We start from the raw sequence: 27116 nt of genomic DNA on the forward strand, positions 1-27116 counted from the left end.
TCAAACAAGTAAGTGTATGTAGCATTTGCTCGGAAGCTCACTTTTTCTGCTCAGGGACACAGCACGAGAAGCTTGCCCACCAATAGCTGTGTGGAACAGTGCTACCTGAATAGCCTGTGGCTGTCTTACTTCAGATCAGTTGGTTTGTGTTTATACGTGTGTTTGACATGTTTCAGTGCTGGCTGCCTCATCTGAAAAGTGAGCAAACATAAAAAGGAGCCAGGGATGACCAGTAGTGGGCACATAGTGTGGGTCAGTGAGTTGCTAATGGGGCTGCAGACGAGCTCGTATCTGGGTAAAGTTAGGGCAGTATTTGGCCTCTGTTGATCATCTAACTTGACAGAACTCAGAACGTTCCCTGCATTTTCCTTCCTGAGTATCTGTGGACTAGCTTCAATGCAGGCTTCTGAGGGTTGTCTTTTTGATACACATGATGGAAATGCTTCTCTTGGGACATACAGATGATCTGCAGGATGGTGTCCATGCTGACCAAGAGCACAGCTGAGCGCCTGCTGCTGCCTCTATTCTTTGTGTAGTGATGGGAAACGCTTCCAAGCTCGAAAGGTTTGAACATGAGACACTAAAACCTCTTTTTAAGCCAACCCCCCTTCCCCAGGTCTGCCCTGCTAGAGTTTCTGTCTGCTCTGGGAGGGAATGTGGCTGGTGGTCTGCAGTGCACACCATCACAAGGTCCTTCTCCACCAAATGCATTATGTATCAAGATCAATTAGGAGCCAGGAAACCATAGAAGTGGGTGCCCTCTGGTAAATCCCCTGTTTTCAATGCAGCAAGCACCCAGCATGGCGCTGTGTGGGCGATGGGCCTAGTACAGGCTTGTTAGCTGTCTCACTAGAGGAATAATTGCTCTCAGGGATCCTGCTTGTTAGGTTTTACAATGTGTTAAGATAAAAAGAAGGACAAAGAAATGATGGTGTGCCTCTGCCCCTCACAGGTGTGTGCCATGCATCGTGGTGATATTTGTCTGTTGGACAAGAAGCCACTGAGAAATTTTTGGTATGTGAAATTTTTCAATCATAATTGCTACCACACTTCCTGGTATGCTTTTCAAGTCTGGCTAGCAAGTGGGTGGGCACAGACAACCAGGCCTCTCTGCTGCTCCTGCTCCTGGCCGAATGTTCAGGTATCCCCTGTCTGTCTGCATGCTTCCTGCTGCCTCCCACCACCCCATTTGAAGCTCTTCCTTGCCCTAAACTTGCATATGCTAGGTATGTTTTTCTTGGTGTATGGCTTAAAATCTAGAAGCTGGTCACTATTCAGGTCCCCTCTCATGACTTTTCTGCCATGCCTACAGTCACCCCACATCTGCTCCACTGCTGGTCTGGTGGACCCAGCTCTGCCTGTGCAGCTCAGCTGGGAGGCCTCTAGGTTTACAAAGTTCCCATGACTAATGTGGCAGGGCAGGTGCCATATCCACAGCCTCCACAGGACTTTTGCTTCTTTGGGGTAGTGGCTTCTCTCAACTGTATTCTGCCTATTTGATGATACCTCACATTCTGTTAGCTCCACTGGAGAGCTCTGGCCTTCTTGCCTGACCCAGACTCACCTGGCCCACCTACTGTAGACTATTTCTTGTTCACCCCCTGTAGCCTTTTGTGTAAAAGACCTGGGGAGGGTTCCTCAAGGGCAGGGACCCTGTGTGCTCATCTGTGCCTGAGCCACTCCTGGGCTCTCAGACTGCACCTCCCCTCATATAATGTTCTAGCTGTGTGGCTGGAATTTAACCTCAAAGAGGATCGTCTCTAAACTGATTTTTAAATTTCAATTCAGAAGCACATGTTTCTTTTATTTAAGATGTAAACTATATCAACAAACACCATCATAGTCCAAGACTGGTTTATTGTGGGCTTCTGCTCTGTAGACACTGAAAACATCAGCATCACGTGTCTCTAGTAAGGGTATCAGTGGCCAGAACAGCCATTTTTCTGTAGGTGGCTCTTCCCACTGTCTGATCACACTCGGACTGGTAAAACATTTTAAGCTAAGTGTTTTACATTAGGATATTAAAATCAAAACGTCCTTTAAAGGATAACATTTAAAAGATATACTCGCCATCTTCATCTAGCTATAAATGAGCATATGTCAAAATTATATTTAATTCATTTGCTAATAAAGGAAACCAATATATATATATATATATATATAACAGCCGAGCTCAGTGGAGAGCTCCAAAGCACACATTCACAATCCGAGCATGCAGCCCCCAGTGGCTTACAGAGGACTGACTACACACAGATGTGCCTTCCTCTGGATAGAGTCTGCATATCAGGAGACAGAGCTTGTTCCCATTCTGCCGCACCCTGGAGCACAGACTGGCCTCCGACTTGCAGTCCTTCCCCTTTGGCTCTGAGTGCTGGGCATCCAGCTGTGAGCACCAGGTCTACTCTGCCTTGTTAGCTCACTCTCCACCTTCCCTTTCTGCCTTTGGTGTGCATAGTAAGATCTAGACGGCGTGAGATCAGAACCAGGGTTACTGAAGTCTTAGAAGCTTTGGGGCAGATACTAAGAAAGAGGAACGTGCACAGCATGGAAGCCAGGATTCAGAAGAAAAGTCTCTGAGTGCCTTGCTTTTTTCCCCCTGTGCTGCCATATGCATGCTGAGCATTGTCTGAAGGTCTCTGTGTGCTTCATGAAGACTAGTGTCACATAGAATTCACAGTCCGGAAACTTGGAAACTCTAGTGTGGGGCTATGCGCCTCTTTTCACTTGATAATGGTCCATTTGCCTTTTAGGGAATGGCTGGGGAGTAGCAAACTTGACTAGGTGTGTTGGGCTAGGTGGGTGGGGTCTGCCATCTCTGTTCCTGCCTGGTTCCACACCTGCTGGCTGCCGCAGGTCAACAGTGTGTGCTCCTGTTCCAGGGGTACCAGGCTGCCTTCCATCACTTTGTTTCCAACTTTGCAAACCCATCCAGTGCTGGCCTGTGCATTTGGGAGCATCAGGCCACTGAGGTGGAGTCTAACTTTGCCCCTGGATCACCCAGGCCCAGCAGCTGCAATGCCACCTTAGCCGAGTAAGCTCCAGCCAGGACGCTTGGCACTGCCAACCCCCCTTCACCTCAAGCATCCACCTAGAATCCTAGCAATTATCTCATCTCCAGCTTTAGTAATAGTGACCTTCTGGGCAAGATGGGATATTAGAGCTTTAATTATGTAAAGAAGCAAAAAGTAATTGCAATAACGATTTCGAAACATGACTGCCGGGTTATAAATAATGAAGCTACCATGTCTCCTCAGTTTAGATAAAATATTCATTGAGGGTGGTGATTAAATAACCTGTAAAGAAAATTGTCTCTTTCTCCTTGATTAATGAAGTTCTTCAGAGAATTTACACAGGAAAAAAGGTGAAGTCTCCCAGATGTACGCTTGTGACACAGGACATTCTGTTTATACAAAGGCCCATCTCCGTGTGCTGTGTTGACCCCGGCTCCTTTGTAGTGTGGTGGTTGATCTGTGTTTGTCATGCCTGCCCTCTGAGGATGCCGGGTACACAGCACCAATGTGAGTGGTTTTTACACACACCCCCGCCGTCAGTGCTTCAGAGCAGTGTGAGGCAGGACTGTGTGGGCAGTTGACACCTTTGAGTGCAGATCCTCTTCATCCCCCACCACTGTGAGCGTGCAGGCGGCAGTCCTGGGCACTGGCACACAGTCAGCTCTTCTTCCCTACATAGGCTTTTGTCCCAAAGTCTGCCCCCTGCTGGAGCACTCATAGATATGAAGTGGAGGCCGGCTGAGTTCCCGAGGGCTGTTTTCAGTGCAGACCATTGTGGGGCAAAGTGGGGTTGGCTGAAGCTGGAGGGTTGCAGTCTTCTGACAGGACATGGCAGGTGCTCATTCAGGAAAGTGTGGGGATTCTGAGGTGTGGGTGCTGTTCTTGTTTCCTTCCCGTGTGCTTCATGGAGGTGGGAACTTGCTTCCTCCCTTCACCCTAGCTCTAGCACACCTGTGCACACAGAGCCAGATGAACTTGAGCTGAGACCAGTCATATGCACACCAACTCTTCCACAGACAAAACAGAAAAGCACCCAGGGGCCCTTCCTCAGCCAGGGCTGAAGTGATAGAAATTTCTCCAGGCAGCAGTCCCCAAAGCTCCCTGATGTCAGTGGCTGCTTCAGCAACAGTTATCCTGAAACAGTTCCAGAGGCTTGTGAGTGATCCTGGGCCACTGGAGGGGAGCCACGGTGGGCCTGAGGCTGCGTGTGATAGTTGTGTGGCCAGGAGTGAGATCGAGAAAGTCCTTCAGAATTTGCAGGGGCATCTGCTGCATGACTCAGACATTCGAGGTGAAGGCAAGGTGTCTGTGTGTTGTGCATGGCACAGGCCTGCTTCTTTGCTCGTGTGCTACTGTGTGCCTGTGTGACCAGTTACACGTATGCACTGGGGGTCTGTTTAGCACAGTTTAGTATCTCTAGGCAGCCCCTGTTCAATGTCTGGCTTCCTTGCTCCAGGCAGCATGTGCACAGCCTGGAGGGAGCCCTAACAGAAAAGGGACAGTGCTTGGGCACATCTGTGCTGATAGACAGTGACATCATTTCCTAAATTATGGATCCTTTCTGGCCATGAACATCTCAGGGTGGCCTTCCTTTTGGAACCCATAAACTCAGGTCTTCACTAAGTCCTAAGGTTTCTTTCTTAAGCAGATAGAAAAAGCACGACTTCTCTGAGGTGTTTTTATTTCATGACTAATGCTCCCATCAAGTGTAGGAGCTGGTCTCCACATCCCTTTGTTGTGCAACCCCAGTTAGTCCTCAGCAGCTCTGCAGTGCTGTGCTTCAGCTTGCCCCACGTGAGAGAAATTAGAAAAATAACACTTGCTGCTGTTGCTGGGCAAAGGTTTGTGATGCTCTGAGGGAAGGAAATGTGAAGACCCAGTTCGCCCCATGATTAGTCTTTGTCTGCCAGTCTCTGAGTAAACGAACCCGTGATTGCCGAAGGGATGAACAAGTGGTCCAGTTCTGCAGGCTGCAGGCAGAGGGCTGGGGTAGAACGCAGCTGCTCAGATTCCCAGTAACAGGAGCTGATCAGGGCTGGCCAGCAGTGACCCTTACAGTCTGGTAGAGGGGCTTATGTAGGCAGCTCTGTCTAGAGTGTGGTGAGGACCGAGAGGGAGAGGTGTCCAGAAGAGGCACCAGCAGGAAGCTGCTCATTTTGGGGGTTAGAGAAGATAGAAGGGGATCCTCAGCCTGCAGGTCCAGAGGATCAGCCCTGTTCCTGGGAAGCCATTGTTTGCAGTGTTCTGCACATGTTTACATAGCTAATTTCTCACTAAGAAAGGACTGTTAGCTTTTCTCAGATCTCAAGGGGGTCAGTAACCCCCAGAGATTCAGAAACAAATGACACATTTCACATTCTGGCTGTTACAGAGGGCCTGGTGTGCTGCACTTGGGAGGTAAGACTTATCCTAGCACAGTGGGGAGCCAGCTACAAGCTCTGAGCATTGGAGAGAATATTTGTATTGTAGGAACAGCATGCAAGGGTGGGGGTAGGGCATGTGTCATGTACACTGGAGATGGAAATGTACAGTTTTAATTTGTGCAGAAAAATAGGTGAAGTAGGTACTTTGAGCAGCCACACTAGTGTGTAAATAAAAGTACGTGTATGCGCATGCATATGTGTGAATAGGAGGGGGGGCAGCCATCCTGCTTTATAAATGGGGCAACAACACCTTTTATAGAGGAGGGTGGCCTCTCAGACTCCTTTGCTCTGTAACCCCACTTGTCCTTTTGTGAGAAACCGTGGTGTTGCACTGATTTCTTTTCTTATAGAAGTGGTTTGAATCCAGATGTGCTGCTCTGTAGGTTGATGGGTCATTTGGAATGGTCAGATTAGTGGCCAGCATCACAGCTGGGAGGGGGCTCATGCTGAGACTCCAAAGTCTAGGCACTCTCCAGTTATGAAGGAGGTGCCTTTAGGAAGAACCCCATTCCTGGGGCCAAAGCTTGGTACATATCCTTCTCAAATGAACCTAGGATCTACATTAAGTTATTAAAATCTTTAAAATTCTTTTGAGATAGGCTCTTACATAGCCCGAGCTAGTCTGGACCTTGTTTTGTGATAGAGGGTGACTTCGAACTTCTGATTTTTTTGCTACTGCTTTCCAAATGCTGGGATTATAAGTGTGCATGCCAAACCCAGTTAATGGGGTGCAGGGAATGGAAAACAGGAGTTTTGTGGATAGCGGGCAGACAGTCTGTTGACTGAACTACATGCACAGCCCCATGTAGGTTTTAGAGCTCTTGCTGCTTCTCTTCCTGCAGTTCAAGTTGAGGTATTATCTGCCGTGAACCTGAGAGCCAGCAGACGCAAGGTCTGAAGGAAGAGCCTCTGTCAGCTCCCAGCCCTGCCTCTGACAATCACATGCTCCTGTCAGCTTCATCATCTCAGGATGAGCACTCCGTCCGCGGCCAGGATATTACAGAGCACAGTAAGTGCTTGCTCTGTCCCTCAGCCTCTGAGGATGTGACAGAAATCACAAAGCTGCACTTGCTTTATTAATACATCCCTGCAGAGAAGATAAATGGCAAATTTCATTTCATTCTTAAGGTCATGTTTTGGATAACTAGACAACCAATCAATCAGGTGATTGATCACCCTGAATCCCTTCCATGGGAACAGGGTGGGCACCAGAAACAATGCCGGGGGGGGGGGGGCGGGGGGATGACAGGCAGTGCTCTTGGGGGATTAACGGTGTAAATGTCCTGGGTCATTGCTGGCAGTCACTTACATCTCTAATAACAGAAGAGGGTGAATTCCAAGATGGTGAAGGCCATAGAGAGAGAGAGAGAGGAGTGTGGCTGGCTTCTTGGTTCATAGGCATCCTTTAATACCCAGCTGCATTGTGATGCTTTTTCCCGGAGGGGAGGGGAGACCTGGATAAGCTAGTGTCACCTACTTTCCATCCTGCAGTCTGGAGTCTGCCCCTTGTGAAACCAGAAGGGACTGGACTTTCTTCTTGCTTGAGTCTCTAGAAGCTTGCTGAGCCTCATGATACTGACCTTAGTACCTTCCCAGTTCTTGCCCAGCTTGCACTTGTACCAACGAGGCGGTGCCTTTCCACTCCTATGAGCTAGAATGCGCCGGCCTTGCCAGTGCACCGTCATCAGGACCCATGTGCACACTCCTCTGCTGACATGGCTGCTCATTTGCTTGTAGTGATCATTGGTCACTCCCATCCTAAGCCTGTCCAAATGAAGCAACAGTGCATCTGAATTTAAATAGTTAAAGGTGATGTTGAATTAGTAAGAAATAGTAAGATGTCCTGTGTTGCTAATGTCTCTAGAAAGATCCAAGCAAACTGGCCTGTTACCTTTGTCACTTGCCTGTAGAAACCATGGGTATAGAGGAGAAAGGTCCAGTCTAGGCCCTGGTGGGCTGTAGTTGTGTTGTGGCTTCTTTATCAGAGGCAGAAATGACAAAAAAGGAACAGCCACACTAGCCAGGTCTTCTGAGGTGTGTGTGTGTGAAAAGCTAAGCTGGTGGGGCTGCAGCTTAACACTGGGGCTCAGATGAGGTCAGCAAGGGGCAGTTGCAAATCAAGAGAAGAACAAAAGAGATGAAAGCGTGGAGGGGAGAGCGCCCCTCTCATAGGCAGTGCTCAGGGGTAGCGCTGAACTACGCTGCCTGTTCAATGTCAGCATAGGGTACTCACAAGAATGGGGCCTGGGCAAGGATACCCTATCCCAGAAGCCCTCACGTTGCTCTCCCCATGTCCCTACCTGGCCACAGCTGTAGGTTGGGTGCAGATGGCAGAGTGGTTTGTAACATGACTCCTGAGGAGCTAGGGTTCTATAGACAGGCGCACACCAGTGAGTTGTGAGTGCCAAGCACCATCCAGTGTGCCACCCTACTTGGGTGTCATTGGAGAAATGAGCACACCATACTGGTGGTATTGAGTTGGGCTGAATTGCTTACAGCCCGAGTTAGCTCTGAAGTCAGTGGTGCACAGTGAGCAACTGCACTGGAGACTAGGGCAGGGTTTGTTTCTAATGTGCTGAGTTTGATTCCAGCCAAGGCATGTTAGTGCATGTGGATCCATGTGTAGAATTGGAGGCATGGTACCCAAAAGAAACCTGGGTGTCTGTCCTATCAAAATGCTACTGTTGACATGTTTCCTGTTCACATAGCATGCTTCTCTGTAAACACTGGGCACTAAGGTCTAAAGAGCATGCTCAGAGCAAACACAGCATCTATTGGGGTATTAATTGACTTCTGGATCATATATTGAGCTGATTTGTCAGAATCCATTAAGACAATAGACAGTATGACATTTCAAGTACACGTTGGAAGTCCGTGTGATGGTTGAAGTGGAAGGTCAGGGCCATCTCAGCTAATGTTAATCAATGACCAGAGGCTGACATGTCACCCTTGGGCGTTCTTACTCATTTTAATTGTTAACCTAATGTAAAGGTTCATCAGCACACATTAGGAGTGTTTGTACATGTGAGAACTCAGAACTGTTTACTGAGTAAATACTCCCCTGCTGGCCTCATCTTTTCTCTTCAGGTCACTGCTCCCTCCCCACCACACCTCCTACCTGCACTGAGGCCTGATTTCTAGCAAAAGCTAATGGTGCCTGTTGTGTCCTTTCTGAATACTCACTTCTGCCCCTTCTTCTGTAGCCACATTAGAGGCCGCTAGTTGGCCATACAACAGAGGCCATGGCCTTAAGATGCAGATGGTGCAAGCCCACCTGTGGGCATCCCCATCTTTTAAGTGTAAGCAAGGTGCCTTTTATAAGGCAGTCTTGGCATTGGGATTCAAGGCACCTTCTGCAGGGCACTGGCAGTGACTGGACCACATGCAGGTTCCTTGATGGGGTGGATGAAGATACTGTTCTCCTTTGGTGTCAGTTTGTAACATGTCCCATCAACTCTACAGGATCCAGCTGAGCCTCCAACTGGCCAGTGACTGTCTGGAGGCAGAACAGGGGCAGGAACAGACTCTTGAAAGGAATGAACCTAACAGGTAGGTGTTGCAGTATCTTTTCAACCCAAATAAACCCACTCAATGAAAATACAACTCAGTAATTAGGAACACAAGCTGCACATCTGTATTGGGCAGATTTACCACTACACTGTCTAGTCCCCTCCTAGGAGATTCCTTATCACTTGCCGTTAACCGTCCTGTTCCTGATCCTTCTTCTCCTTCTTCTCCTCTGACTCCTCCTCTTCCGTTTCCTTTCCTTTTTCCCACCTCCTCTCCCTGTCCAATCATGTATTGACTTAACATAAATCTAGAGGCAGGTTTGTTCCTTGAAACAAAAGTAAAGGACAAAAACCCCATAGTGCCGAGCCTTTAACCTTCCTTACAGTTCAGTTCTTGAGCAGCCACTGAAACCAAATATTTTTCTTCTGCTAGAAGTAACTATCTAGTTAATTATGTTGATAATATTTTTGTTTTAAAATTCATTGTGAAGTAGTGTTCAAAGTGCGTGAAGCTCAACAGTAAGAGGGAAAATGATCTCACACTGTTCGAAAATAATTGCTTCCCCTTTCTTTGGTAGAAAAATTGTGTAAGCTTCTTTTGTTGGGCTATGTTTACGTCCCTCTACCTTATGGATTGGCCCTGTGCCATACAAAGCCCCTTAAATACTTTAAGTCATTATCACACGTTGGTCTTCCAGAGCCAAGTATACACATGTGATGTGTTTACACTGAGGGACGCCCCAAGATCTCCTGACAATCCCAAGGGTAGGCTTGGGCCCAGCTTCCTGGCCTGCGGTAGAGGATGGTCTCCAGACTCTCCTCTCTGACAAGACTTTGTTAGCTATGGGACAGCTGACTGCAGGCACTAGTGTCCCTCTGGTTGTCCTTGCCTCTCCTAGGCTTCACTTCGACCACCAGCCCACTGGCTTCAGCCCTTCTTGCCGATGGGATGATTTCCTTTCTCCTGTTTCCTAGGATATAATCCCTCAGCCTCTGCTTCATCAGTTCGTTTCCATGACTGAGCCAGATAGAGCCCAGACTGTCGACACTATGTACAGCCTTCCTGGTGACCCTGACCCTCCGCTGGCAGCACTGGTACTGCCTGAAGGGCACGCACGAAACGTTGGCTTCAGAGGTTCAGGTAAGAGGAGCTCCCACAGAGGCCTAGAGAGGGGAGCACTGAGCAGCAGGCCTTGGGCCTACAGCGCAGTTTGTTGGCCTGACTCACGTAGCTGGGAGCTGGCTTGCTTACTGCTCTCTGGAGAAATGCTGGGAACGTTGAATTATTTTTGCTTGTCGTGACTGGTGTGTCGGCTGTCACCCCTTGTCTTCTCCATTCATGAGCTGGCAGTGACCCTCGGGGATCAGTTGGCAGCAGCTGACCTAAACAATCGGGATAACGTGCTTGTAAGAGTCCTTAAACACTGACGACTTCCCATAGGTAGGAGAGGTGTTTGAGAACTGCAGGCATTCAGGCCTTCCTGCAGGCTGGTGGGTGTGGCGCTCGGAGGCTCTGGGGCAGTGGATAGCAGCTGTGTTTCTCCCATCTTGCAGGTGAAACACGACTGCAATCTGAAAGTGACACCTGTGCTTCTTCTGTGCTCAGAACCTATAGGACTGTGCTTCTACAAAAGGGGCCTGGATGGTAAGCCCTAGGTTCCTAGGAGTGACCTGGCTTACCCCCTTCCCCTTAAAGAAACAGTGAGTATAAAAACAAGGCCTCAGAAGTTACTTAGAGACAAATTTGTTGAGCGGCTGTGACCCAGGGTTGTCTCTGGGGACTTTGGTGGTCAACCCCATTCAGATCCTGCCTTTCATTATAGATGAGGGGCCTCAGCCAGAGGGGCTGCAGAACTATTATGCATTGAACACAAAGACACATCTCCTTGGATGGGAAGGCACAAGGGTTTCAGGCACACGAGGTAGAGAGGGTGTGTGGGGTGGGGTAGGGTCATGTGCTTCCCCACTGGAGGAAAACCAGGCATTGTTCAAGATGTGCTTGCACTTGGTGTCAGCTAGCGCACGCTTGAATGTGCAGCCTCACGGGGTCACACGTGCCTGCTGTTGTAGGTAGCAAGGGATGAGGGAGGCAGGCTTTTTGGCTTGCAGAGAAACAAAAGGGGTGCTGGGGTCATGTTGAGCCTGACATGGCATTTATGGAGGTGTATTTTCAACAGTTGCTTCCTGAGGATAAGAAGAGAGAGCACCTCTGCAGGAGCTGGGGTGACAGCAGCCGCAGCAGCAGCAGCAGCAGCAGAGTGAGTAAACACCTACCTGTGGCCATGAGAAGCAGGTCAGGGAGAGACGCTTCAGGACTAGCAGAACAGTGCTCTTTGGATAAAGAGATTATGTTTTTATTACGGTAGAAACAGAATTCCAGAGCTCTGAGTGATATATGTTCCCCGTCTCTGGGGAGACGTCCATTTTCACATGAAGACAAGGCTGAAGTCACCCTGGCACTGAAGTGCTCCTGCTGTTCTATAAGGCAATTTATTCCAAGCAAATAAAAGATGAGTCACCCATTCTTCAGTATTTCCCTTTGAATTGGTGTGGGTGTGCAAAGCTTTCTTGAACTTTCTTCTTGCTGCCTTCTCTGTAGGACACATGGCACCTCATACACTTGAACATCCAAAGAATATTGGGCAGTGTTGAGGTCTGGAAAGATCTCTCCTGGATGAGATAGCTGTTAAATAAAAATGCCCCTCATGCAGCTTTCTTGCATGCACCCCATCTGTGTGAGGTACTCCTCACTTCCTGTTTTGCAGGTAATGAAAGGGAGCATGGGTCAGTGCCTCTTTTCTAGGTGGAGAATGTGCTTAGGGATGTGAGGGATATATGTTTGTGGGGTGCTCACTTGGGCTTTTGGGGTTCTTTTCTGTATCTTTAGTTCGTTTTCTTTCTTTTTTCTTAGCTACAAGTAGTCATCTCTCAAATAGTCGTCTTCCTGAGGACAGCCATCACGCTTTCGCAGCTATTTAGGATACGATTTGGCCGGCGCCAGGAGCACACTGGAAGATTTTCTCTTTGCTGTGAGCTTTAATCATTATCCTTAATTTGAGAGACTGAGGTTTAGTCATTATGTCATGTTCTCAGCACACTCCTGCAAAAAAAAAAGAAAAAGAAAAAAAAAGAAAGAAAAGAAAAAAAACTGGGAAAAACAAGCCCGGGCCCGGCGCGGCGGCCCTGCGCCCCCTGGCGGCGGGTGCTGGACGGGCCCCGGGCGGCCCGGGCCCTATCTCCCATCGCTTGGCTTATTGCAGCGGCCCGGCCGCGATAAGGGCTGTGCGCCGCGCGATATTGGCCTCATTTTCCCCCCGCAGACGAGGGGAGCGATATGAAGCCTCTCGCCGCGGCCCGCATCCTCCCCGCCCTTTTTCATTTCCTCTGCCCGCGTCCAAATCACACCACTCTCTCACCCGAGCCGAGCGGGGCCGCGGCGAGCTAGACAGAAAGAGCGAGGGGAAAACACCTAGCGAAAAATCGAGGGGAAAAAAAAGAATGAAGGGAAAAGACTTAGCGAGAAAAAGAGAGGGAGAAAAGCCTACCAAGAAAGAACGAGTGAAAAAGACCTAGCCTAGAAAAGGCGAGGGTTAAAGACCTAGCGAAAAACCCGAGGGGAAGAAAGAGCGAGGGAAACGACCTCGCGAGGAGACGCGACGGATAGATCTAGCGAAAACTCGAGGGGAATAAAGAGCGCAGGGGAAAAAAAAACAAACTAGCGAGGAAAGGCGCAGGGGAGAGACCTGCTGAGAAAGAGCGAGGGAGAAAACCTAGCGAGGACGAGCAAGGGGAAAGACCTGCTGAGAAAGAGCGAGGAGAGAAAACCTAGCGAGGACTAGAGAGGGGAAAAAGCTGCCGAGAAAGATCGAGGGGGAAAAAAAAAACCCTAGCGAGAAGGAGCGAGGCGGGAAAAAACTGCCGAAAAAAATCGAGGGGGAAAAAAAAGCTAGAAGGAACGAGGGGAAAAGACCCGCAGAGAAAGATCGAGGGAAAAAAAAAAAAAAAAAAAAAAAAAAAAAAAAAAAAAAAAAAAAAAACCTATGGAGACGGAGCGAGGGGGAAAAATACCTAGCGAGATGGAAGGAGAGGGGGAAAAAAAAAATAAAACCTGCCGAGAAAGGTCGAGGGGAAAAAAACCTAGCGAGATGGAACGAGGAGGGAAAAAAAAGCCGCCGAGAAAGACCGAGGGGGAAAAAAAACCTAGCGAGATGGAACGAGGAGGGAAAAACCTGCCGAGAAAGATCGAGGGGGAAAAAAAACCTAGCGAGATAGAACGAGGAGTAAAAAAAAAAAAAAAAAAAAAAAAAAAAAAAACCTGCCGAGAAAGATCGAGGGGGAAAAAAGCCAGCGAGACGGAGCGAGGGGAAAAGGGCGAGCGAGCCAGACGGCTAAATGGGGAAAGCGCGCGAGGAAGTGTTGGGGAAACGAGGAAACAGATTGAGAAAGAGCGGGAGAAAAGGCTAGGGGAAAGCGGTGGAGAAAGAAGAATAAAGGGGAAAGAGCGAGCGGGAAAAAAAAAGGAACAAGGAGAAAGAACAAGGGGGAAAAGGCGAGGAAAAGAGCGCGGGCGCCGCCATCCGCCACTCGGCTCCTCGCTCCGGCTCGCCAAAGCGGCCGGGGAACTCCTGCAGCCAGCGGCTGCTTTTACGTGGTCTGGTGTAGGGCAGACTTTTGTATTTCAACCATAACCGTTCGCTGGAACCTCAAACCCACGCCCTGAACGCCCGAACCCCTATTTTACAAAGCGCTCGGTGCACAGTGCCCGGCGGGCTTCGGCCCGCCCGCCGCTCCCGTCGCTCCCGCGGCTCCCGCAGCCGCTGCGCCCGCGCGCGGCCAACAGAGGGAAGGAGCAGGGATGGCTTGGTAACTAACGTGGTAGGGGTCCCTCTACTTGTGCTTGCAGGCAACACTGATCCTGATGTTGGATCTGTAGGACCCCAGCGACATTCACGACTACCTGAGACACGTTTCCCTGAGACAAGTTGTGCAAAGTTTCTCAAGTGCGCTGCATTTCACTGAAGCTAGTAAGGAGCCGGCCTTGCCCGCAGCACATTTGTGTAAATTCTGTTTCTATCCTAACTTCATTATTTTTTTTTTCTGGGCTCTATTTGTCATTTTCTCTATAAACCCAGCTTTTATTTTTTGCAGTTAGAAGTCATATTGTTTCATCAATTTTCAGGATAGCCTTATTAATTTTGTGCTTTCATAATGGGAACTGTGCAGAAATCATTTTGTATATGAAACTCTTTAAATAACAGTGTAGGATATTTTTGTTTGTTTGTTTGTGGATGTGTATGTTTGTGGTTGAATTCTCCGGCTCTGTAGAACAATCCATACTGAGCAAAGCCTCGGGCAGAAGAGAAAATCCTGCCTTTTACGGATGCCTCTCAGCCCCGGAGAAGAAGACAGTCTTACTTGAAAATAGTGATTTTTAAATTTCTTCATGATAATGAAATTTTATAAAAATGCCATGCCCTCAAAGGCAACAATTTCGAAAGGTGATGTTTTTAAAACCAGACCCCCTTCTGCTGTATGTATTTGTCTAATGTTACTGCCCGTGTGCTTACCGTTTCCCTTGGAGAGTGTTCTGTGCATGTATGTATTATTAAGACCTATTGAAAATCTGTCTGCATGTGCTAGTGAGAGCTGAGGGAGATCTTTCTCGTGAATTGATTGTGAAGGTGGGCACGGACATGAGGATGCCTGTGCTGTGCAGAGCACAGCTTGTAATTGCCTCAGCCGCCTCGGCAGCTGCAAATGGCTCGGCCCCACGGCTGCCTCTTAACATTGCTTGCAGGTGGTGGCGATGCTGCGGATGTTCTGCTCCCGCGGTGCCTGTGTTCTGGGGCTTCGTTTCATCCAGGAGCCCATCTCGCAGTTCCGCCACTGCCCTGAGTGGGCTGGAAGGCCGGCTTTTGTTTGCATCTGCCGGGTTAGCAGAGCCACGGGAGAATCTGCCTGTGGATTCCTTCTCCTTACAAACGCTGGGGAAAGGAGAATCTACCTCTGGATTCCTTTTCCTGACAGAGGCTGGGGAAAGTTTACTGAGCCTTGTCATCTTGTAGGAAGCTGATGAGCTCTATGAGGGACAGTATCCTGTCCACGGTTACCCTAGGCACTTCACACTGCAGACATGGTTGGAACCTACTGTGTACTGTGTATCCTGAAGACGAGATCACTGCAGAGCCAGCCCACTCCTCTTACACGTCATCTGGATGTACCTGAGTGTAGAAACCCCCCTTTTCACACCCCAGCTTTCAAGCTTTTACCCCCTCGTCTTCTCAATAACCCCCTCTGACCAGTACCTTGGAAATGTTAGTGCATGTGTGTGTCACAGGGTGGTGGCTTGAATGTCAGCCATCTTGACACATCTTTTTCTCAGGTAATGGCTCCTGAGCATGGAGCATGGTGGGACATGATGGCATGCCTGTTTGTCTTTAAGGATAATTATTTAGGCAAAGCATTAACCCTAAATAGGCCAAGTGACCCAGTCAGGATCCCACTAGATGTGGAAAGTCATGGTTTTGGTCTTGAGGATTTTGTTCCCCCAAATATGATTTTAATCATTTTAGCGATTCTTCATGCTTTCTTCTGGCACCACAGAGGCCAAAGGGGTGGTGCACCATCTACAGGAGCTGTGCTGACAAGCAAGTTTTGAGCCAGTCCTGATCCCAAGCTGGCCTGGTAAACAATTGCAGTGAATGGACTCACAGGCGCCCCCTGTTGGAATAAAGGGACATAACCGGTATTTTTCCATAGCGCAGTCATCTGTGAAGAATGTTCACACCACTGAGCTGCAATGCTTTTTCGTTGTTGTTTTTTGTTTTTGTTTTTGTTTTGTTTGTTTTTTTATTTTTGCTTTTAACTACTTATCGGAATTTTGGAATTTAGAAAAATGTGAGAAACAAGAAATGATACCAATTCATTTTGTTTAAGAAAAACCAATAACATCTTTTTTTTTTTTGAGAAAAAATTATTAAAAATGTAGAAAATCCAGGAAAAACACAATGCAAGGGAATGCTGCTTCTGAGATAGTGTGCCTCACAGATGTGCTATCCCTGTCTGAACACAGCTCTTGGAAGAAGGTACTAGGGTGATGAAGCAGATCTAGATAGAGCAAGACCCCGCTGGCCTAGAGCCTATTTCTGCACCGTGCTGTCCCATGCCTGTCTGGCCTGATGGGATCAGCTGTGAGAACAAGCATGGCCCAGAGTCTGTCGATGACCCTGAGACACTGTTACCACTGATGCTGCCCTTCCAGGGAACACTCACTAGAACCAGAGTCTGTGCACCTAGCTCAAGTCTCCACTCACTTGACCCTAAGATGTTCAGTGCCGCCACCACACTGGTACGGAATTAGGATTCTCTCACCCATAAAACAAGGCTATTGTTGCTCTCCAGAGCCAGTCGTGAGAAGGAAGGAAGGAGTGCCCTTTAGGCACTCTGTAAGTTGGGGGGCAGTGTACAGACGCCACTGCTGAACTCAAGTAGGCATGACTAGCCTTCAGAGACTTGAGCCGGGGCCAGCGTTTGGGTTAGCCTGTCTGCCAGTCCCTGTCTTCAAGGTGGGGTTCTGAACAACTTCTTATTGCCCCAGTGTGTACAGTATGGTGGCATTGTGCAGGGTGATTGGTACAAAGGACCAGCCACTGTACCACTGAAGAAACTGGGTTCAGAAAAGCTAAACAACTTACCTGAGGCCACAAACTGACCAGTTTGAGTTTCAGATTTGCACCTGCCTGGCTCCAGCACCCACGACTCTCCTCTGCACCTTGCAGACCATGTCAGCCATTCCTTGGCAGTGAATTACAAAAATTATAAACTACTTATAACTCAGTCCAGTTCTTGAAATTTAAAAGTCCTCGGTCTGTCTGTCTGTCTGTCTCTTGTCTCTTAAACCTACAGATTCTGAAGTAATGTCTATGATTACAGAAGTGTGTGTGCTTTGGAAACTTGAGAAAGTCACGCTGGGCTGTCATTTCTGCAGGCTGTGCTGAATGGAGAGCGTTCCTGTGGACCAGTTTGTGGAGCATTTGCTTCCCAGCCTCCTGAGCTGGTGTTCCATCCTGTGCCAAATGTGGAGGTTCTGCTGGCCAAGGTGCTGCGGCAGACACTGCTGGAGAAGGATATGGCCTTGCTGGCTTCTCTGTTAACTCTGGCTGTGACAGGTGGCAGCTAGGTCTCCAAAGAATCACAGCAAGCTGGATGGTAGTACACTGGAGTTACAGCTGAATGGGGTGAACATAATCCCATTTCTTAAAGATTTCCCAGATACAAACTGTCACACTGCTTTCTAGATAGCGAAGGCATTTATCAGTTCCTGTTATGATAGGAAAGGAAGCCAAAGTCTGTCTCAGAGCTGTGCCAGTGTGATGCCTCTGGACTGGTTAAGCCTTGGGGGTGCTGCATACAAGCCGTGTGTCTGTGCTGGCTTGTTTCCCCACCATCGTATGGGCCCATTTGTTCATTTCCAGCCTCCTCTCTGTCCTGCTTGCCACACGCCAATGCTCATGAACCACAGAGCAAGTTGCATGCAAAGGTTTAGTTACTTTAACTTTTAAAGCAGGTATTGCTTCTAGCAGTCCACCATTAAAAATCTCAGAAATACTTTTGGAATAAGGTTTTTTTATCATCTGAAAAGATTTAGGTACAAAGATATTTTTGAAAAATTTGTCCAGGGTCTTGATGTGGCCTAAAAGACAACAAAACTAGGATATATTATACAACACAGTTCATGGCACAGGGAACTTCAACTTTTTTCTCCTTGGCATATTTTAGAAATGCTGAGAACCATCATCTTGAAATTGTTGAACAGACTCTTGGCTCTGCAGTCTGATCAGACCAAGATGTTTCTTTCTTTTCTTTTTTTTTTTTTTTTTTTTTTTTTTTTTTTTTTTTTTTTGCTTCCTTAGAACCAAAGATGCAGAATACTATAGACACAACTCTACTGGAAAACTAGAACTAGCACCCTGTGATGACTGCTTGGGGATGAACCCAGTTAGTTGTATTAAAGCTTCTGGATGAGGCTTCTTTCAGGGACGGCAGCCTAGTGCTGCACACCCCTACACTTTGTAAAGAGGTTGCTGTGGGTCTGGGTACCAGTGGCTCTCGGGCTTCTTCACTATCAGCTGTGGCCAGCAGTTTGTTTTCTAGGGAAGACTTGTTACTCAAAACCTCCCCTCAGAGCCTGGTACAGTTGCTCACATCTATAACTCTAGCACCTAGAAGGCAGGAGCAGGGAGATCAAAAGTTCAAACCAAATACAGAGAATCCTAGGCCTGTATGAGGTACTTAACAAAACCCTGTTCAAGGAAACAACACAAATACAGCTCTCCTTGCCAATAAAGTAATTTAGTAGAAGCTTGTAAGTATTCTCTGGGCTTGCTGCCCTAATCCTCTCTCAGAAAATGGCATTTATGGCACTGTATTTTCTCTCCGGCTGAAATACTATACATGTGTAAATAACTTGACAGGAGGAAGAGCTATGGATGTAACATAAGCCTCTGCAGGGAATAAACATGTCACTTGAACTCTCGTCTGCTTTGGGATCGCTGCAGATGCAGCTCATTTTGTGGCCGTTTGAAGTGTCCTTGTAACAACAGTCTAGTAAAGAACTGACACAGCTCTGTTTTCTGGCTCCCCCTGGGTATTGCACTATATCTCTAGCTCTCACCCTTTCCCTAATTCAGAAACTGTGAAAACATGTGTTGGTCTTTGATAGTAGCTAGAATCGTGAGGCTGTTTAATGTAGACATGTCCAAGGACTCGGTGGGTGGGCTGGGGCCTGATGGCTGAGATAACACGGATACTGGTTACACTTCAGACTCGAGAAACAAAAGGAAAAAGAAGAAATACATAAATAAAGAAGGAGAGAAGGAAAGGAAGGATGGAAGGAAGAAAAGAAAGAGAAAAAAAGAAATCATACTTTAAACCAGAACTTTGTACAAACAGCACTGCTTCCGGGAGTTATGTACTCTTTACATTGGCTTAGGTACACAGAACTTAATTTCCTACTTTTGAATTTCAGATGAACAAAAAATGCTTGTCCAGTTTAGACACTTTTCATTAATTATCAATCCTGTGTTCTGTAAACATTTGATTGTGGTTCTGTGCCGGTGTCTGTCCCTGTTTTGTGTTTTGGTTTTAACAAGGCAAAGTAGTAGATAGGCCATGGGACACAGGTTCTTTTTAAAAAATATAAACTTTAAAGTCATATATTGAATTTCCTGTTATACAGGATACCCCTGCAGGTCCCCAAATACTATCGATCTTGTTATTTAAAAGGAAAAGAAGTCTGTTGTGCCAGTGAGAGCAGGCGGTATATAAAGATCTCAAACACCAAGCACAGGCAACAATGGGCTACCTTAGCAGAGTTAATTCATTAAAGTTAAGAGACAACAATTAAAGCAAAAACAAAACCTGACACACACTGTGTTTGCCAAGTGTCTACAGTAAGTGCATGGGACGTGGGCGGGGTGTGGGCAGGGCTTGTGCGGCAAACAAGCTTCTATTAAAATCTGTTGGTCTAAAGTAAGGAAAATTATTCAGCTAGAATCTTGGATTCTTTACAGAACACAATTTTCTATAAAGAAAAGCAAAAAGCCAGGCAGTGGTGACACACGCCTTTAATCCCAGCACTCAGGAAGCAGAGGCAGGCAGATCTCTGATTTTAAGATCAGGAGACCCAGGGCTACACAGAGAAACCCTATTTCAAAACAAAACCCAATAATAATAATTAATATTTAGTGTTCTGAGGTAGAATCTATGTACTGAAATTAAATTAGCCATTTATGATAAGACTAGCCTCCTATCAAGACCGTGGCTACTACAGGACAGCTAGGGAACTTTTCTGAGCGGAGCCTTGGGATCAATGTTCAGCACTGCGGGGGGGGGGGGGGGGAGTAGGGGGAGGACTATAAAGCCCAGCCTGTTCACTGTACACACTATAGTTATCCATCATTTGGAATGAGCCCCTGATATAAAAGGATTAAACCACCCTCCCTTTATATCACCTTGAACTGCTTGTACCTCTGTCCCCAGGCCGTGAGTGGCCTGGATCACCATGCCCTAGCCCAAATTATTTTAACTGCTGCTATACAACATGTATTTTTCAAGTTTCTATTTTGTTCGTGGTAATTAGAGTTTGTGAAGGGCGTCCTGGCTCCCTGCCCCTTCCCTGGTGCTTCCTCCAGGCCCTAAGGACCTTGCTTTGGGTCTGGCAGTTGAGGGCCTCCACTCTCCCAACCCCGCGGTGTGAGCTCTCCCTTAAAAGTTTCAAGCCTAGCCTTCCCATCAAATGTGTCCCATACTTTTATTCCTCCGAGGGCATATGGGTTTGATGCCATTTCCACACAAGCCTGTTTTTCCCAGCGTGCCCCAGGTCTGCTTGGATTGCAGACCTGGGCCACATGGCACATGGCCACAAGCCTGGTGACTACCATAAAAACTGGGCCCAGCGTTTCTCCCTAATCATGCAGACTGCCCTGAACGGACAAGAGGTTCCCCACAGGGCTAGGAGACTGGCGAAGGCCGAGGAGGAAGGTGGGGGGGAGCCATCTCCGGAAGCGCGGGCGCCCCTCTCCCGTCCAGGGGCCCCCAAGCGGGGGCGGCGATGACGCGCGGGATGACGTGGGCCATGCAGAGGGCGGCGGACGTGGCGGGGGCGGGGGCGGGCGCGCGGCCGCCGAAGCGGCAGGGGGGCGACCCCAAGGCGGGCTCGAGCCCCGCTCAGCCCTCCAGCCGGGCCAGCGCACGGGTTAGGAGGCACACAGGGGACCCGCTTGCCTCCACTGCGTCGCCAGACTTGGCCCCTGACGTCTACATCCTGCGGGTGAGGCTGGAGGAGACTGGGGAGCTGTTCCGCGTGGCCAACTGCCGCAGCGACATGACAGTGCGGGAACTCAAAGAAGAGCTGGACCTGATGATCGGCATCCCCTTCAACCTGCAGCGACTGCATTTCCTAGACCAAGGTGGCCCTTGCCCGACCCCTTCCAGCTCCTCCCCACGCAAGGCCCCCCCCCCCCCCGGCCACTCCTCCCCAAGACACTTAACTACCAGAGAGCCCAAGGTGACCAAGTCAACCACCCCAACCACCTCGAACCCTATCTAGAAAGGCCCCTTGGAGCACTGGCCTACTCAAGGGTTCCTAACTCCAAACACATGGGTGGGTGTCTTATTAAATCCCAAATATAAAGGTGAACCTGGTTCACACGAATTGTCTGTCCCAGGTTGCAATTGGCCAACCTTGAGCAAGTCCAAGCTACTCAGAATCTCAAATCTTGAAACCACAAGACCTTCCAGGCAGCCTCTTGGCTTTGTAAGGGAACCCAAGCCCCCAAGACAACCATGTCTACCTAAGACTGAACACTTGAAGGAAACCCAGACCTCAGTAGACCCCACCACCATTTCAAGGGCAGGCCTCCCCACCCCTCAGTCCCAAGAGAACCTGGATCCAAAACAAACCCTAAGTGGTGAACACCAACCAAGTTCCCTAGCCAGCTTGTCTACGCAAGCATTTCAGAAGCTGGGACAAACCTTGCTGGCCTCAGATCCCCAAAGGCAGAGGACATCTGCCTAAGATTGAACCCCAAATCCTCAGGCTGAAAATAACTGTCTCAGAACCCTAACCCTAAAACTCAACTGTCCACAAACACAGAAGCCACCTAGACTTGGGACCCTCAAGACCCAGGATAACGATGGACAAAACTGAACTCAGTCTCTAAGCTAATTAGGAACCCAAGTCCCCTGTCCCCAATGGCCACTCAAAAATACTAAACAAAATTCTACCCACCTTAGGAAACCCCAAATCCAGACCAAGCATGACCAAATCTTCAAGCTGATGACTCCAAGCTTTCAGCAACTGTGTCTAAAACTCAGATCAAACTTTCCCCTCCTGGAACTTCAAACCCAAAACAAAGCTGAATGCCCAGATCTCCCTCCCACACTAACCACTATCACACACACACACACACACACACATACACACAGACACACACACACCACCCCAACTCATAAAAACTATACATTCTTTCAAGGGTGCTAAAATTCAAAATAAAACCTGCCAGTCCTACAACCTCAAGCCCAAAACATACCTACTCAAGGCTAAACCCTCAAATCTCTCAGGCTAACCACTACTGCAGCTCCCCAAACTCTCACCAACTGTGCATACAGAGGTACTAAAACTCAAAGTGCACCTTGCTTATCCTGGAACCCCCAAGCCCAGAACAAACCTGAACCCTGGTTTGAACCTCAAGTATGTAGGCTAGCTAAGAGGATTTGAGGATCTCTTAGGACCCCAAATACTCCACCAGCTTACTCACAAGGATATCAAAAGTAAAACAAATACTTTCCACTTCGGTACCCTCAAATCCAGGCTATACCTACCCAAGACTGAACCCAGAATCTCCAGACTGGCTATCACTACTTCAGAATCCCAAATCCTCCAGCAGCTGTGCTTACACGAGAACACTGAAAACCCAACCCTTACCTACCTTAAGGCCCCAAATCAAAACTAGCCTGACCAAATCTGAGCCCCAAGTCCCCCAGGCTAATCATATGACCATCAGGACACCATTCTCCAAAGCTGTCTCCACACAGGGATACCAAAGCTGAGGCAAACCCTCCCCACCTCAGGGTCCTACAGTCTGTCAACACACTGCTGTTTGACCCTCAAATCCTCTCAGCTGCCCCTGGCCACACCAGCACCCTGAATCCCAGAGCAGACTCTGCCCACATCTTGAGCATCAGCCTATGTATCTACTTCTGAGGCACCCCTCCCCCCAGCATCAGCACTCATCCATACAGCCGAACGCTAATCTACATAAGAATGCTAGATCCTAAAATGGACCTTGTCCACAGCTGGACCCCCACATCCAAACCCAATTTTGTCCACCTCTAAAAGCCATCCCTCAAGCTCCCCATGAGTACAGCAGGACAGCAGTCCAAGCCAAGTATCCCCATAAAGGTTCCAAGGATTCAAGCTCACGGGAGGACCCCCTAAAATGAAGTCAAGCTTGCCTCTCTTTAGTTTCCCACTCTCAAGAAAGCCATGTGTTCCTTGGTTCCTCAAAGCTGACACCAGCTGTGTCCCTGTGAGGAAATGAAGATCCAACCCAGCCCTGACTCATGAGGACCCCCAAACTAAGTACAGATCAATTAGCCAAATCTATCATATCAGAATTCAAATTCAGAACAGACTCTATCAATAGCAAGACCCTAAATCCCAAAGAAGAGCTGTCTGATTCCTCTCAGATGCTTACCAACCAGAGCTGCCTAAACAAGTCCACCCAAAGACCCCAAATCCTGCCACAGATTCCTCTGAAACCAGTACCCCCAGCCAGACAGCAAGACTTGCTCCCATGGGAACCCCAAATACAGAGTAAGTCTTGCTCTCACCAGGACCCTAGAACTCAAAGCAGACCTTGCCCATGATGATAACCCCCCCATCTTGACACTAACCTAGTCTCTCTCTGAACCCCAAGTTGCAAGCTGTGTCCTTCCCCACACTGGGGGCTCACAGGGAGCCCACTCCTTTCAGTACTCTTAAATCTGGACCCCCTCCCATGAACCCCATATCTAGAAAAATTCCATGGGGAGGTACCCAGTGGAAGCCAGAGGCTCTACAGCCTGTCTGCCCTTCCTTCAACCTGAGGACATGGCTGCCCCTGTCCCCATTCTCTACAATGGTTAGGATATGAGAACAGGATCAAAGCCCCTTGGTCTCCATCATCTCCCTACCCGATGGAAATCAATGCAAAAACACTTCAAGAAAATGGAGATTAAAAAACAAACACAAAACAAAACAAAAACAAAACAAACAAACAAAACCCCTCTGGGCTGCCGGGTAATGTGAGCAGCCAGTATCCCAGAGACACTGCAGAGTACTGCAGGGCCCGGGAGGATGGGGACAGCTCTGCAAATAGTCTGTCCCCACGCTCAGCTTTCTCAGGCACTGGCTGTCCTGGGCTCAGTTTTCTAATCCGGAGAGCAGAGCCCCATTAGCTTTAAAATCCTCTGTGCGGTTCCCCAGTGGACAGGAATGACTGTGCAAACTGTGCAGGCAAAACCAAAAGCACCCTTCTTCGGCACTTTCAAAAATAGGTGTTTTCCGTGGCACATGGATTTTCTTACAGTAGTTGAAAGATGCTCGTGTGTGTGTGTGTGTGTGTGTGTGTGTGTGTGTGTGTGTGTGTATGTGTGTGTGAATATGTATGTGTGTGAATATATGTGTGAATATATATGTGTATGCATATGTGTGTGAATATATGTGTGTGCGTGTGTGAATATGTGTGTGTGTGAATATGTGTGTGAATGTGTGTGTGTGTATCCTTTGAAGCTTTATTTAGCAAATAGCTGTGTTTGAGCCTGTCTACAGCAAGCATGATATGAAGGATGGGAAGTATAATAGGGGACTGTGCAGTTGTCGTCCCCTCCCCCAAGGAATCTGAAAATTATATGTTCTCCTAACTCTGGACCCCCTTTTGTTCATTTATTCTCACCAGTAAGCAATAAATTCAAGCAGGCTGAGAGAGAAGTAGTGGGTGACTTCACAGTGATGTCACAGTGCTAAGACTCAGCAGTCACTTAGCAACTGTTGGAGGCTTGACCCCTAGGCTCTGCTGGTTGACTGTGGCTGGCACATCTGCCCACCTCCAAGGTTGCAGAGGGAAGGGCATGTGAGATCATGACATCACGATGGCCTTGTCTAAACTCGCCAAGCAAATTCATGAGCTAGTACTGCCCCTGACGATCATTTATCTGCTAATTAGTAGCACTTGTCTGAGCCCAAGGTAGAGGTTGCTCATCTGCAAAAGGGGATAGGCTAGGGATTGCCGTGAGGGAAGACACACAATTATCTCTCCTAGATATTTACCAAATGGTTGGAAAGTCAAGTTGTCTTAGAACAGTGACAGACCGACCGTCTCCCATGATCAAATAAAACCTTAATTAATAGATTTGCTGACCAGCATTGTGTGTCCAGTCCTCCTGAGAACATGATCATCAAACGGTGCCCACAAGTCTGGAAGGAATCAGACCTTGTCACCTCCTATCCAGGCCTAGCCTCAGTTTGCTCCCCGTGAGACAAAGAGCCACGTAGACTGGAGGGTCATCGTGAGGATTCAGTTCAGGCATAGAGACCCAAAAATAATTATCAAGGACCCAGAACATTTGTGGATTCTGGTCACCTGGAAAGGGTACTAGGGCAGAGGGCAGATTGTTGTTGCTTATGAGCAAGCCAAGTCAGCTGTGGTTCCTAAGATAGTAGGTGACCAAGAAAGAAATATGTGTTTTGAGAAACTAAATACCACTACCTTTAAAAAAAAAAAAAAAAAAACCTCTCCTTGCATAATACCTCTTGAGCTGTCTGTCTTTCCCAGAGTATGGGTTATATTATTGTTATTATTATTATTATTATCATTATTATTTATTATTATTATTATTATTATTGAAGTGGGATCTTATGTATCTTCAGGGTAGTCCTGAACTCCTGATCCTCCTGTGTCCAGCTCCCAAATTCTGGCATGACAGCTGTATGCTACCCAGCCTGGCTGAGCCTGGGTTTCTGGATGTGGGTTCATTGTAGACCCCAAGAATAAGATGTTATCCTGGGCCTGGGAGCTCTGACACTCCAGTCCAAATACAGTGAGTGCTGATATTTGCTTCTGAGGTGACCATAGGCCCCTAGGGGGACAGCTGTGTCCCACAATGTCTGGGGAACATCCTTGACTACAAGAGCTAGGTAGCGGTACAGCTGATGTGTCATGGGCACAGGTCGTAGAAACCGTGGTACGTGGGATAAAGTTACCTTGTTGAAGATGTCAGTTAAGCTCCTACGTGGAAAAACCCTGATGTGGGCTGCCTGTCACTTGCTGGATCTTTCAGTCACTGTCACCCCTTTAGCCAGCTAATGGCCCTGCTCCCTGGAGTTGGCGTTGGGTTGAAGGTGTAGAACTTGCTAAGTACGCTGTCGGGCTTCTGATGAATAGCTCAGAGTTAAGTAGTTCTCTTTGTAGAGTTTGCCTCATAAAGCGATTTCACTGACTCATGGATTTCTCCCCAACAGGACAAGCTGTAATCACAAACTTTTATAAATCATTGCCATTGTGCGTGTAGAGGATTTTTTTCCTCTTCCATTTTTGGGTCCAGCTTCCATCTGAGCTGAGCCAAATTAATTTTCTAAAAAGCCTTAGCGCACTGAACAGGCTCCTGCGTGACCATCAAGTGAGAGACTCCCCCCACCACCACCACCATTACCACTTTGCTCAAGATTTTAAAAGTATCTTTGGATGATTCAGGGCCAGATATGGCCTCAACCGATGCCGTGACTCCTCCAAGCCCTAATTTTGTTAAGAGGGAAAAATTGTTCCTCACAGGGATTTTGATGGATGACGCCACGCTGAAATTCTACGATGTCATTCCTGGGGCGGTTATTTCGTTATGTATCTGGCATTATGATGGTTGGACAGAACTGGTTTTGGCTGCCGTGGAAGGGGACCCCAGTAAGGTGGTTTCATGCTTCTTTCAATATTAGGGGGGCCAGGGACCCTAGTCCTTAGCATGGGGATTTGAATAAAGACCTCTGCATAGGGAAGAAAGGTGAGCTTCCTGCATAGGGCAATTCCAGACGGTCTGGGCCTGTGGGTCCCCTGGGCTTGCTTAGTAGCAGTCCATAAACTCGCTCACTCCACCCGCAGTGGCACCCAGGTGGTACATTTTTCTAGCCACGTGTTGGTCAAGTTGGAAATCAAATGTCATCCTAGTAAAGAGCACAGGGTGGTAGCCCAGTGCTCAGAGGCTTGTGCGCCATGTATGTAAGTAGCTGACATACCCGGGAAGGTTCTGACTTGGGAGTGGGGGGTAGGGGTCTGGCACCCTTGGACAGCAGCTTCCACCTGTGTTTGTCAGGCCTCCTGCTGGGTCACCCGTTGGCCCTGGGGGAGAATGAGAAGGAGTGTGAGAACTGGAATGTTTACCCATCTGTGAAGATGAATGGTTGGCACAGGGGCAAGTGTGTGCCCTTTCTTCAGTAGACTTTGAGGATAGAGCTCTGAGATTTCCCCAGGGGGAAGAGGACGTTTCCTGGTAGGACAGGGTTCAAGGAAAGGTGAGGTGCTAGGATGCATCCAGGAAAACATGGGAGGTGACGATCTCTGTATCACAGACCCCAGGCCTGA

The 27116-nt window shown here is 48.2% G+C and overlaps 1 protein-coding gene and 1 pseudogene across 2 annotated transcripts in view; both read left to right on the plus strand.

The window, feature by feature from the left end:
* LOC308427398 overlaps positions 1-20703 on the plus strand; it is an 80385-nt pseudogene extending 59682 nt beyond the window's left edge. The window contains exons 4-15 of the transcript in view: positions 462-564; positions 953-1014; positions 8897-8983; positions 9330-9378; positions 9919-10084; positions 10498-10588; positions 11121-11201; positions 13611-13806; positions 14741-14875; positions 16947-17068; positions 17711-17791; positions 20533-20703. The product of the transcript in view is annotated as an uncharacterized misc_RNA (transcript). The remainder of the gene's footprint in view (positions 1-461; positions 565-952; positions 1015-8896; positions 8984-9329; positions 9379-9918; positions 10085-10497; positions 10589-11120; positions 11202-13610; positions 13807-14740; positions 14876-16946; positions 17069-17710; positions 17792-20532) is intronic.
* Positions 20704-20827: 124 nt separating this feature from the next.
* On the plus strand, positions 20828-26473 carry ANKRD60 (ankyrin repeat domain 60; the record flags this gene model as incomplete). The annotated part of the gene is made up of 2 exons (XM_080924888.1): positions 20828-20912; positions 26316-26473. 2 exons carry the CDS (start codon positions 20828-20830, stop codon positions 26471-26473), a joined length of 243 nt encoding a protein of 80 aa, XP_080781014.1.
* Positions 26474-27116: the final 643 nt, after the last annotated feature.

This window comes from Micromys minutus, assembly GCF_963924665.1.
Source record: "Micromys minutus genome assembly, chromosome: 11".
NCBI lineage: Eukaryota > Metazoa > Chordata > Mammalia > Rodentia > Muridae > Micromys > Micromys minutus.